Here is a 12,834-nt window from a genome sequence, read left to right on the forward strand (position 1 = left end):
AAAATATAACTCGTCTCAAACCAAAATGTCCTGATTGAGCAACTCAAAGTAGCAAAATGTAATTAACAAGACAATTATTATGATTTCCTTTATATTAACACAGCAATTTTATTTTCATACTTCATTTTATTTAATAATGTATGTTCATTCTATTTGTGATTATAGCTCAGTATCAGTATGATTATGAATCCAGGTAGGAAATTTTTATATATGTGATATTCATTATGTAACTAGTCTATAAATTAAAGCATATATTATAATTTTTCCTATTATATTATGGATTATAAAATATTTTAAAAATCATCTTTTTAAGATTATTGTGATTTTTTTGGTAAGGAGAGATAAACAAGTGACAAGGAAAGCTGACAACAGTTTGCATGAAAAAAAAATGCAAGTAAATTAATGCAGTGTCATCTGCCTTTGTGAAGAGAAAATATTTTTTAAGTTTATAATAACTTACCTGCCCAGGTTTTGCATTTTCACAGACAAATGTTTCATAGTACATGGCAAATTCTGGAGCATGGTCATTTATATCTAGAATTCTGATGAAAACAGGAATGCGGCTACTTTGTTTTGAGTTATCTGCAATGAGAACATGTGTAAGATTTCAGTCTCATTTACAGAGTAGTAGTGATATTGTTTGCCCCATTTGTAACTTAGCAACAGATCATTTCTGGGGTGTTCACTTCTTGATTGAATTGCTGATGGATATATCAGCTTTCTTACACGGTTCAGATGAAGAGCATGATAGAAAGAGGAGAATATAATTGAGAGTGAATATTATTTGTAAGAGATAATTTTCTTAGACTGATTAATTATTTTTATGAGGTTAGATTATATTTTTATCCTACAGTAAAATGTAAAAGAAAATCAAGTTTAAAATAAAATGAATATGATAATAATTAAAGTAATTTAAACATCCAACACACTCTAAATCATTTCTCTCAGCTCTTGCTGAGCGAATTCATTCAGCAAGAGTGGAAATTCATTCCACTCAAGTAAAAGAGTCTACTTAATGCTATTATTTTACTACTTTGGTGAAAAACGGTGTGTTCGGGTGGATGTATTTCCAACTTACTTATCTCTGTGGCTGTAATGGTGATGTTATGCCAAGGGGTTGACTCCCGGTCAAGAGGCTTCAAAGTGAAAATAGAACCATTTTCTGAGTGAATACTGAAAATCCGGTCCATATCCGAATGCCGATCAACAGAGTATCTAGCAGAAAAGAGACTCATAATTCCAGGCATTGTTTTAAAATTATTAATTCATCTACCATTTCTTAAAGTTATAGGCAGTTCACACGATGGACTGATAAATATGACAAGTAAAATACCGATAATTTTCTTGAATTTTCATTTAATGTAATTGTCATTTAGATAATTTGATGTAGTTGGCTGTTTTCATTATTACTATTCTATGATTATGTGTACTTCAGAGTCCTTAGTTATACTCATGAATCCTTGTGGCAGCTTTTAAGTGAGTTTTTAATTGTCACTTGATTAATTTATCCTATCATAGACCTATTGCAGTGCTTGAGACGTATTAAAGTCATATTAAAGTTGATAGAGTCAATTGCATTGGATAAACTGAAATTATGTTGAAAATAACACATAAAAACATGTGTCCACAGAGTCCTTATAAGTGAATATGCAGAGGCTGTTGTAAAATACATGGCTCTTGAATGGTTCTCTATTCAAAGGTCATTTCAGCTGACAGTCTCTCCCTTTAGCCTTTTCCAAATAAAAACTGAAATGACAAAGAACCACAGATGTACTAGCTTGCATTTTTGCATGTTTGAGATTTCTGCTGCTGAGTGTTTAATTGAGCCATGTAGGAATCTAAGTGTGTCTCAAACACACAAGATCCCCACATGGGGATCTTGGAAAAAAACAGATTCTGATTCAGTAAGTCTAGTGTGGGAACTGTTATTCTGCATTTCTAAAAAACTCTTAGGTGAATCCCATGTTGTAAAGTCCATAGATAAGTCTTTGTATAGCAAGGTTAAGACCATGGGATAAACTGGTTAGAATAAGGACAGCCAAAGGAGCAACAATGACAGAGAACTAACAGACTAATCAGCATCTGGTGGCATCCTCATTTTTCTAGGTCTCTATTAAAGACACTTAGCAAATGAACTCCCTTTTAATCTGGTGAATTAGGGAATTAACAACTCCCATTATAAATCCAAAATATATCCACGATCAGGCACCGACTTAGACAAAAAATAGACATTTAGGTTTCTAAACATTGTGAAACATTGGCAATTTTAAAAAATTAGATAAAAATACATTTATCTAAATTCGATGATTTCTTTGGGTTATTTTAATAAAGAACATGTGACTTAGTCCATTATTATAAGGACTGTGCTTAACTTAAGGGATCCATTAGTAAACTCACATTTCAAAAATGTTAACAATATAGTATATGATGAGCTTACCTAATTTACTTTCTGCTAAATTTTGTAAAATTATTGTTTCAAACTCACAAATACTGCTTCAAAGTGAGTATTTGGGCATGTGGAAAATATACATATTATATGTATATATATTAGATTTCATCTCAAAGATAAAATAGCTAAAATCTTGGCATAGTTGGTCTCAGATTCCCAAAATATGAAACCAGGACAGTCACCTTGTTATCCTTTGGAAGTGTTGTGCAGTGTACAATAGAGCTACATGGAAATGGTAGTATTCCCTTATTTTTGCAATAATTATGATTGTAAATTGGGGGATTTTTTTAAAAAAAACTCATGTGACATATGGTCACTGCCCAAGAGTAACTATCCTTCTGCAGTGGGAAATCCTAAGTAAATAGATAAAAATTTTAAACCTAAATGTAAAAATAATTATATAAAAATGCATAGTAGTGTATATATTTCCTAGAAGCAAAAGTTATGTTGAGTTTTGGTTTTTTTTTTTTTTTTTTTTTGCGGTACGCAGGCCTCTCACTGTGTGGCCTCTCCCGTTGCGGAGCACAGGCTCCGGACACGCAGGCTCAGCGGCCATGCCTCACGGGCCCAGCCGCTCCGCGGCATGTGGGATCTTCCCGGACCAGGGCACGAACCCGTGTCCCCTGCATCGGCAGGCGGACTCTCAACAACTGCGCCACCAGGGAAGCCCGTTATGTTGAGTTTTAACTAAGCATTCATTGTCAGACAAGGATCTGAGATAGTTATTTTTTTAAATACTCATTAATGTACTAAGACCAAGAATAAAAGTCATATGAAATATTCTCTTTTTAATTTTTATTGCTTAAATAGTGCTAAGACAAAAGATAATAGAGTGTTTCCTATGTCTAGGTTTCAGTCCTCCTACAGTTTAGTTCCTAATGTGGTCTGAGAAACATTGGAACATTTAAATATTAAACATTGAAACATTTAAAAAATGTTTTTTTTCCTAAAGTACTTACACCAAATTCTGCTTATGAATACAAATAATCCTAAAAGGAACACAAAGAAAGAAAATAAAAGAGCATAACCACATCTATGTGTTGAATGAATCTCAATTCATAATATTCACCTGTATATATTTATCTCCATTGTTGGAAAGGTCAATAGTTAACCATTATCTGTGTATCGCTGAATAGATTTTGGATTCCTTCCTATCACTTGCATCAAACATCAGAAGTAAAATAAAAATCGCTTTTTACCCATTTCTACATGCCCTAGAGATTAGCATGGAGATTTCTATGATTGAGTAATAGTTAACAATTCTAACATTATACAAATCTAGCTTTGACTCACATTCAGCTTATGTGGGATCAAAATAGGTCTTTGTTTCTGGCTGCCCTACTCTTAGGTTCAACCTTGAAAAGCAGTGTTTTCAAGTTAAGAATTCATGGAGGAGAGTCACTTCAATGATTTATAAATAGTTCACTTTAACATTAACACTGCAAACTTCCAGATCTGTATTTATAAATTTGCCCCACTGCAAATGATGTCTTGCAGTTTTTCAAAGCCTAGAGATAATTTTCATTTACTTAGCAGCCATTGCTCTATTTTCAACACAGGATAGGATGTTCTGGTTTACCTATTAATAATAAGTACACTGGATTACAACAAATGACCAAAAAAAGGCTGATAAACACATAACGCGAGACAAAACGGTCTCTGTGTCCCAGCAGATGGCTTATTAAAACAATGCTTTATTGATCTCGTTATATTTGAATTTAGAACAGTAAGTTTTTAAAAAGATGATTGGCATAATTTTTTGAATGAACACCTTTTGCAGAAACAGGAGCCAATCACATAGCAAAAATAACAAGGTAAAAAGATTACAAGTGAGCTGACACTTGGAAGCTGAACTCTGGTTCTAGTTTGTTTGTTTGTTTGTTTTTTAAGCTCTACTATTAAGAATCAAACACATAGAAGATCCCTATATTTTCACCTACTACAAAAAAACATGTAAATTAAATTAGACCAGAACAAATCAGTAATATGTAGGAATACATCAAAGATAGTATTCCTTTTCCTTTCCTGAATTCCAGGTACATCTTCCACTAAGTCAATAAAATGAGGATATGAGTTTGTTCATTCCTTTCCAGCTACTGCTTTCCAGAAATGTGTTTTCTAGCTACAAACTATGAAACCTTCCTTGAGAATGGCTATACTGCTTGAACAAATAGTTCAAAGTTTATTTTTTTCCAAATATTATTGACATATTAAAATCAAGCAAATATTAAAGAAGTACTGTTACATATGAAGGCACTTATTCCAGTTTATGGTGGAATCATGTACATTTTATGGTGACATAACTAAATTTCTCACCAGCAAGTTTGTTTTGTATTTACTTCTCTATTTGACTGCGGTAGAACTGATTTCTTCTAAAATTCGTTGAACCTTTAAATATGTTGAGCATAAAATTGGTGTGAAATGAGACAACATGTTCTTTCAGAACCTGTAAAGCTATAATCAACCCTATAACTTAGGAGATCCATGATTACTAATGAGGTGAAGCGGAGCTGACAACAGTTGCTAATTGTAACCATAATCTTATGTTGCAAGTGGCAGATGTATTTCAGAAAATATGTTTGATGAACAGATTTACTGGTGGGTGAGAATTACTTCCCAAACTTTCCCTGGAAAATGTTCCATCATGTTTATCATAGCCTATTTCTGCTCTGGGGATCAGTCATCCTTCTAAATGCTATCAGAGCAAACGGAAAGAGTTAAATATTATAATTTCTCTTTGTTGAATTATTGCTACTTTTTCACACTATAATTGAATATCTAAAGCTTTTTTTGCATACATTGTTATGCTAACAGGAATCAGCCTAATGTTATATTTTCAGGCATGGCCTTATATTTTGTCAGACTTGACAGTATAGTTTTAGGAACATAATTTCAGATTCATTTCTTCTCCAAATATTTTTCATCCCTTTGTCATAATTCTTGAGATTTTACAAGTAAAACTACTGCTCACTGTTTTTTTCAAGACTTGAGTACCCTATAAAAAGTAAATATTTCTGGAAGAGCTATGGACTTAAAATGGTATCAGCCACTTTTATATACCATAAAGCAAGGTTGCAAGTTTTGCTATCAGTCTCTGATCAAGAAATTTTTCTCCTAAAATTGTATCATGAGGAAATTATCAGATGCATATCTCCAAACAATCTAAATTTTCATCAGTGATGGATTACCTACATGATAGTATGTTATCTATACAATAGAAGTTTATCAAGAACTGTAATGACATTAGCACATATTCACAATTTGTAAAATACATAAACCCATATATATTATATAAGCTCTACTTAATTAAAAAATAGGAGATTGATAAACTGTTTAAAAGATGAAATATGTGGGGCTTCCCTGGTGGCGCAGTGGTTGAGTCCACCTGCCGATGCAGGGGACGTGGGTTCATGCCCCAGTCTGGGGGGGTGCCACATGCCACGGAGCAGCTGGGCCTGTGAGCCATGGCTGCTGAGCCTGTGCTTCCGGAGCCTGTGCTCCGCAACGGGAGAGGCCACAGCAGTGAGAGGCCCGCATACCGAAAAAAAAAAAAAAAAAGTTGAAATACTTGATGGAAGTAGAATAAATAGCACTGGAGTATCTACTGAGGAGAGAATTATAGATGTCTTATTTGCTACAAAATTACCTATGCAATCCATTTTTTCTAAAATGAATGGCTACAACTATATTATCAAAAACATGTTCAAAATGATATTTTGAATGTCCTCTTCAAATATAAAATGACAGGGGCTGGATTTACCACACACACACACACACACACACACACACACCCTGCCAAAACCCACTAAAATCCAAATAAAATATATGAAACAATTATTTTTGGAGCGTTAGATACCAGGAGACAGAGAGGGTAATTCCTGAGAAAAGAGGAAGAAATGATGTGATCCTCAAAACTGGCTGCTGCCTGGGAGGGTTTCTAAACAATAATGCAGGAAGTGGGAGCCCAGATGGAGCCTGTCAATCCCTTGAATTCAGGAGATAATGCTGAAAGTCCAGGGAGACCAAGGTGGGTAGAATTTGCTGGGCAGAGGACTTCATAGGATAGAGCTTCACAGAGAGAGAGCCACAGAAATATGAAGAGGATCCTGCTCAACTCTTCAGCTGAGTGCTAATCAGAACATGCATGAGAGCAGATAAAATGAAGCCATAGATGTAACCAATTATAAGGGCCAGAGGGAGCAAAATTGAACTGGCAAGTGTCTGGAAATAGTCTACTTCCCATCAGCCAAAGTAGAAAACTCATAACTCATGGGGCTTTGGTAGAATCTCAGAAATGTCTTACTTGATTTATGGGGCAAACTTAGATCTAGACAAAGAGCTGCTAAAGCAAGGGCCAAAAGATTTAAGCTGTTTCAAGTAACTTAGCCACACATCTGAACACAGCTCAATAATATTTATAGAAATGCAAAGCTATCACACAGTTAACACAGCATAAACACAGTATTTGTCATGCAGTCAAAAATCACAGGTAAGCAAAAATGGGAATTGTGACTGCAAAGAAAAATCTGTCAATTGAAACTAACCCAGAAATGACACAGTTGACAGAATTAGCTGACAGTGATATTTAAAAGGTTATTTAAAATGCATTCTATATATTTAACTAGAGCAAAGGTTAAGGAAATAATATAGATAGATAAATAGATATAGATATGTCTTTCATAGAACTTCTAGAGGAGAAACTACAGTCTGTGAGTTGAAAATTATACTCTGATGGAATTAAAGCAGGTTAGATATTACAGGAAACAAAATAGTAAACTTGTAAATGAAGATGAATGGGAAATATTTAAAATTATTAAGGTGGGGGGATTAAAAAATAGAGCACCAGTGAGCTGTGTTACACTTTCAAGACACCTAACATAATTAAAATTAAATGATCTGAAAGAGAGGAGGGTAGGGTAAAATTATTGAAGAAACAGTGGTTGAAGAGTTTTCCAAGTTTGAGAAAAGTCATAAACTCACAGATCCAAGAAGCTTAATAAACTTCAAGTACAAAATATATGAAGCATGTTATAGAAAATCACATCATAATCAAATTGCTTAAAACCAGTGACAAAATTTAAATGCATCCTAAGGAACAACTAAGTTACAAAGAGAAAAATAAACATAAAGGCAGTGAAAACTCTTTACTATAGAGCTAGAAAAGAAAAAAAAAAAAAACTACCCTCAATCTAAATTCTATACCCAGGGCTTCCCTGGTGGTGCAGTGGTTGAGAGTCCGCCTGCCGATGCAGGGGATATGGGTTCGTGCCCTGGTCCGGGAAGATCCCACATACTGAGGAACGGCTGGGCCCGTGAGCCATGGCTGCTGGGCCTCCGCATCCGGAGCCTGTGCTCCACAATGGGAGAGGCCACAACAGTGAGAGGTCGCGTACTGGAAAAAACCAAAACAAAACAACAACAACAACAACAACAACAAAATTTATACCCAGCAAAAAAAAAAAAAGAAAAAGAGTGATAACATAAAAAAAGGAAATAAAAAGGAATGCAAAATAAAATACAGTATTAATCCAAAGAAAGCAGAAAATAAGAAAGATGAAACAAAGGAAAGATTGAGCAATAAGAAAACAAATAGTAAGATGATAAATTAAACTTAATAATATTAGTAATCACATTAAATATACATGGTCTAAGCATCACAATTAAAAGGAACAGAATGTTACATTGTGCAATAAAGCAAAACAGCTATGTGATTCTATAAGGAACATATTTTAAATACAAAAGCAGAAATAGACTAACAGCATCATACTTAATAATGAAAAGCTAATTTCTTCATATGACAAGGAGGAAGGAAAGGACTTCTCTTCTTATCACTTCTATTTAGCATTGTCCTGGAGGTTCTTGCCAGAGCAATAAAGCAACAAAAAATATAAAATATGTTCTTGATATGTAGACATAAAACCACAAAACAATGGCTGAAGAAACCCTCCATGAGTGGAGAAATGCACATTGTATATGGATTAATATGTTCAATATCATTAAGTTATCAGTTCTGCCTACATTGATCAAAGGACTCAACACAATCCCAATGAAAATTTCAGGAGACTCTTTTACAGCACTTGATATATGAAAATGTAAAGGGCCTAGAATTACCAAGCAACTTCATGTAGAAAAAAAAAAGTTAAATGACGAATACTACCTAATTTAAAGACTTTTTTTATAAAGCTATACAACAGTGTGCCATTTTTGTCAACATAGATAAATATATAATTGGAATAGAAGAGAGAGACCAGAGTTAGTTTCATACTTATATAAACAGTTGAGTTTTGACAAATGTACAAAGTTTATTCAGTGAAAAGTATAATCTTTTCAACCAATGGTGCAGGAAACATTGCATTTCCAATGTAAACATCCATATACAAAAAGAAAAAAATCTTTGATCCATAACTCACACCATATAAAAATTAACTTAAAATGAATCATAGATATAAATATGACTAAAAGCAATAAATCTACATGAAAAAAAATAGAATGAGAATTTTGAGATTAGGCAGATGCTTCCTATATAAGACACTTAAAGCTTCATCCATAAATTTAAAAGTTAATAAACTGGATTTTATTAAAATTGAGAATTTTTGCTTTTTGAAAGTCACTTTAAGGGAATGGATACACAATCCACTGACTTGGGGAGAATATATTTGCAAATAATATATCTGATAAAGGACTTGTATCCAATGTGTGTGTGTGTGTGTGTGTATGTATGTATGTATGTGTGTGTGTCTTCAAATCAATAACAGAGATATAACCCAGTAAAATTTAGGCAAATTTTGAATAAACACTTCATCAAAAAACATATATTGGTGACATGTAAACATATGAAAAAAATGTTCAACATCATTAGCCATAAAGATAATGGAGATATTAATATACATCTATTAGAATGGCTAAAATTAAAATAGTTGACAGTGCCAAGCGTTGGTGAGGATGTAGAGAAATTGGAACCATCACACATGCTGATAAGAATGTAAAATTGTATAACCACTTTAAAAGTTAAACATATAACCACCACATGTTCCAATCATAATCCTCCTAGATATTTACTCTAGAAAAGTGAATGCATGTAACTATACAAATACTGATACACAAATATCTGTAGATGTACTTATATACAAATGTGTATAAATGTATTATAATATCCAAGTATTTGAAACAACTCAAAATATCAATGAATAAGTGAACAGATAAGTAAATTGTGGTATTTCCACACTTTGGAATACTATTCAGCAATTAGAAAATTAAACTATTAATGCACACAACGATATGGAAAATCTCAAGATAGTTATGCTAAATGAAAGAAGTTGGACAGAAGAGAATAAATACTGTCTGATTTCATTTGTATAAAGTCAAGAAAATCCAAACAGATTTGATCTATATTGCCATAAAGTAGTTCAGTGTTTGCCTGGGAACAGGGTTTTGTTCCAGGATGTTTGGGAGGGAAGTATTACAAAGGGGAATTAGGAAACTCTGGGGGAAGGTTTTGGGGATATTTTAATAGGTGTACTAATATGCTCCACCCACCAGTGGGCTGGCACTTGCCCTAGGGCCAGCCTCATCAACCAGTGGGCAGGCACAAGCCCCAGAACTCCCTGGGCCATCCCTACCCCCAGAAGGCTGGCACCAACTCTGGGGCCCCTGGTCCATGAAACCAGAGACTCCAAGACCCAGCTCTGCCACTAGTGCCCAGAACTAGCCACAGTACCCAACATGACCCACTCGTGGGCAGACACCAGTTCAGGGATCCCCCGGGACCTGGCCCTGTCCAACAACAGGCTGACATTAAATTCAGGACCCCTGGCCCCACAATCACCATGGTCACCAACTCTGCCCACCTGTGGACCAGTAATAGCCCTGGCATATCTGGGGCCCCAGAGTCAGCTACCATGTCAACCTGCCCCTTGAGACCCAGCAGCCTGCAGCCTCCACACAAGGCAGGGCCTGGTAACCAACTAGACCTGTGGCCAGCCACTCCTACCAGACCATCTGCAATACTCAATTTGCCTCAACAGAAGAACCATGCAGGCCACATGAGGGCATCCGTAGAGGATATAGCTCTGGTGACCAGAGGGGAGTGCACTGCTGGGGCACATGGGATATCTACTACAAAAGGTCACTTCCAGGGTCAGGAAATGTAACCAACCTACCAAATACATAGAAATAAAAACAGCAAATTAGACAAAATGAGGTGACAGACCAATACGTTCCAAATGAAGGAACAAGTTAATACCCCACAAAAAGGAGTCAGTGAAGTGGAGAGAAGCGATCAACACAATAAAGAGTTCAAGGTAATAATCATAAAAATGTTCAAAGAACTTGGGAGAAGATTGGACGAACAAAGTGACAAGTTAGAAGATTTTAACAGAGTTAAGAAAATATAAAGAAGAACCAAAATACATGAAGAATACAGTAACTGAAATAAAAAATAGACCAGAATGAATCAACAGATTAGATGATACGGAAGAACAGATCAGCAAGCTAGAGGAAGACAGAGTGGTGGAAATCACTGAAGCTGAACAGCAAAAAGTAAAAAAGTAAATAAAGGAGGACAATTTAAGAGACCTCTAGTACAACATTAAGCATACTAAGATTCACATTTTGGGGTCCAGAAGGAGGAGAGAAAGGGGCAGAGAACATATTTGAAGACATTGTAGCAGAAAACTTCCCTGAGAAAGGAAACAGGCATTCAGGCCAAGAAGCAGAGTCCAAAACAAGATCAACCCAAAGAGGACCACACCAAGATATATTGTAACTAAATTACAAAAGTTAAAGGGAGAATATTAAAAGCAGCAAGGGAAAAGCCACAAATTATGTACAAGGGAATTCCCATGAGGCTATCAGTCAGCTTTTCAGCAGTTACTACACAGGCCAGAAGGGAGTGACACAGTATATTTAAAGCGATGAAAAGGGAAAAACCTACAAGCAATAATACTCTCCCAGGCAAGGTTTCATTCAGATTTGATGGAGATATCAAAAGTTTTACAAGCAAAAACTAAAGAGTTCAGCACCACCAAACCAAATTTAAAGAAAAAGGATTTCTCTGAGTAAAAAAGAAAAGCAGAACTAGAAATAGAAAATTACAAAAGGAAAAATCTCATTTGTAAAGACACGTATACAGTAAAGATGGTAAATCACTGATGTATGAAACTAGTAGGAAGGTTAAAAGACCAAAGCAGTAAAATCATCTATATATACAATAAATAAGGGATACACAGAACAAAAAGATGTAAAATATGTCAAAACAGTAAATGTGGAGTGGGGCTGGGGAGTAAAAATGCAGGGTTGTTAAAATCTGTTTGAGTTTAAGAGATCTGAAACTTAAAATAATCATATGTATGTGGATGGCTATATATAAACCTCATGGTAACAACAGCCTCACGGTAACTCTCAACAAATGAAAGTTCAGGACCAGATGTCTTCACAGATGAATTCTACCAAACATTTATAGAAGAGTTGATACCTATCCTTCTCAAATTATTCAAAACATTTAAAGAAGAATGAATAATTCTGAACTCATACCAAGAGGCCAGCATCATCCTGATACCACTCAAACATCTATAGCAGATACATACATGCAAATGAGAAAGGAATCCAAGCAAAACACTAAAGGCAGCCATCAAATCAAAAGGGAGAAGAGAAAAAGAAGAAGGAACAAAAAAGAACTATAAAACTACCCCTAAACATTTAACGAAATGGCAATAGGTACTTACCTATCAACAATTACTTTAAATGTAAATGGACTAAGTGAAAAAAACATAATGACTCAAAACCTTTGGGATACAGCAAAAACAGGTCTAAGAGGGAAGTTTATAGCAACAAAAGCCTATCTCAGGAAACAAGAAAAACCTCAAAGAAACAACCTAACTTTACATATAAAGGAACTAGGAAAAGAAGAAAGAAAAAAATCGAAAGTTAGTAGAAGGAAAGCAGTTATAAAGATAAGAGCAGAAATAAATGAAATAGAGACCAAAAAAAAAAAAACAAAAAAAAAACAAACCAAAAAGCACAATAGGAAAGATTAATAAAACTAGGAGCTGATTCTTGGTAAAGATAAACAAAATTGTTAAACTTGTAGCCAGACTCATTAAGAAGAAAGAGAGAGGGCCCACATTAACAAAATCAGAAATGAAAAAAGAAGTTACAACCTACACCACAGAAATACAAAGGATCATAAAAGATTACTATGAACAATGATACACCAAGAAAATGGACAACCTAGAAGAAATGGACAAATTCTTAGAAATGTGCAACCTCCCAAGATTGAACCAGGAAGAAATAGAAAATTATTATTACCAGTAATAAAATTGAATCAGTAATTTTTTAAAAAATACCAACAAACAGAAATCCAGGACCAGATATTTTCCCAGATGAAT

The 12,834-nt window shown here is 34.6% G+C and overlaps 1 protein-coding gene across 1 annotated transcript in view; it reads right to left on the minus strand.

The window, feature by feature from the left end:
* Positions 1 to 12,834, minus strand: part of CDH9 (cadherin 9) — a 127,886-nt gene that overhangs the window by 9,182 nt on the left and 105,870 nt on the right. Inside the window, exons 8-9 of the mRNA XM_059061040.2 lie at positions 1,079 to 1,215; positions 461 to 582 (exon numbers count right to left, since the gene is read on the minus strand). Of these exons, the coding sequence (XP_058917023.1) occupies positions 461 to 582; positions 1,079 to 1,215 (259 nt within the window). The remainder of the gene's footprint in view (positions 1 to 460; positions 583 to 1,078; positions 1,216 to 12,834) is intronic.

This window comes from Kogia breviceps, chromosome 4 (assembly GCF_026419965.1).
Source record: "Kogia breviceps isolate mKogBre1 chromosome 4, mKogBre1 haplotype 1, whole genome shotgun sequence".
NCBI classification, from domain to species: domain Eukaryota; kingdom Metazoa; phylum Chordata; class Mammalia; order Artiodactyla; family Physeteridae; genus Kogia; species Kogia breviceps.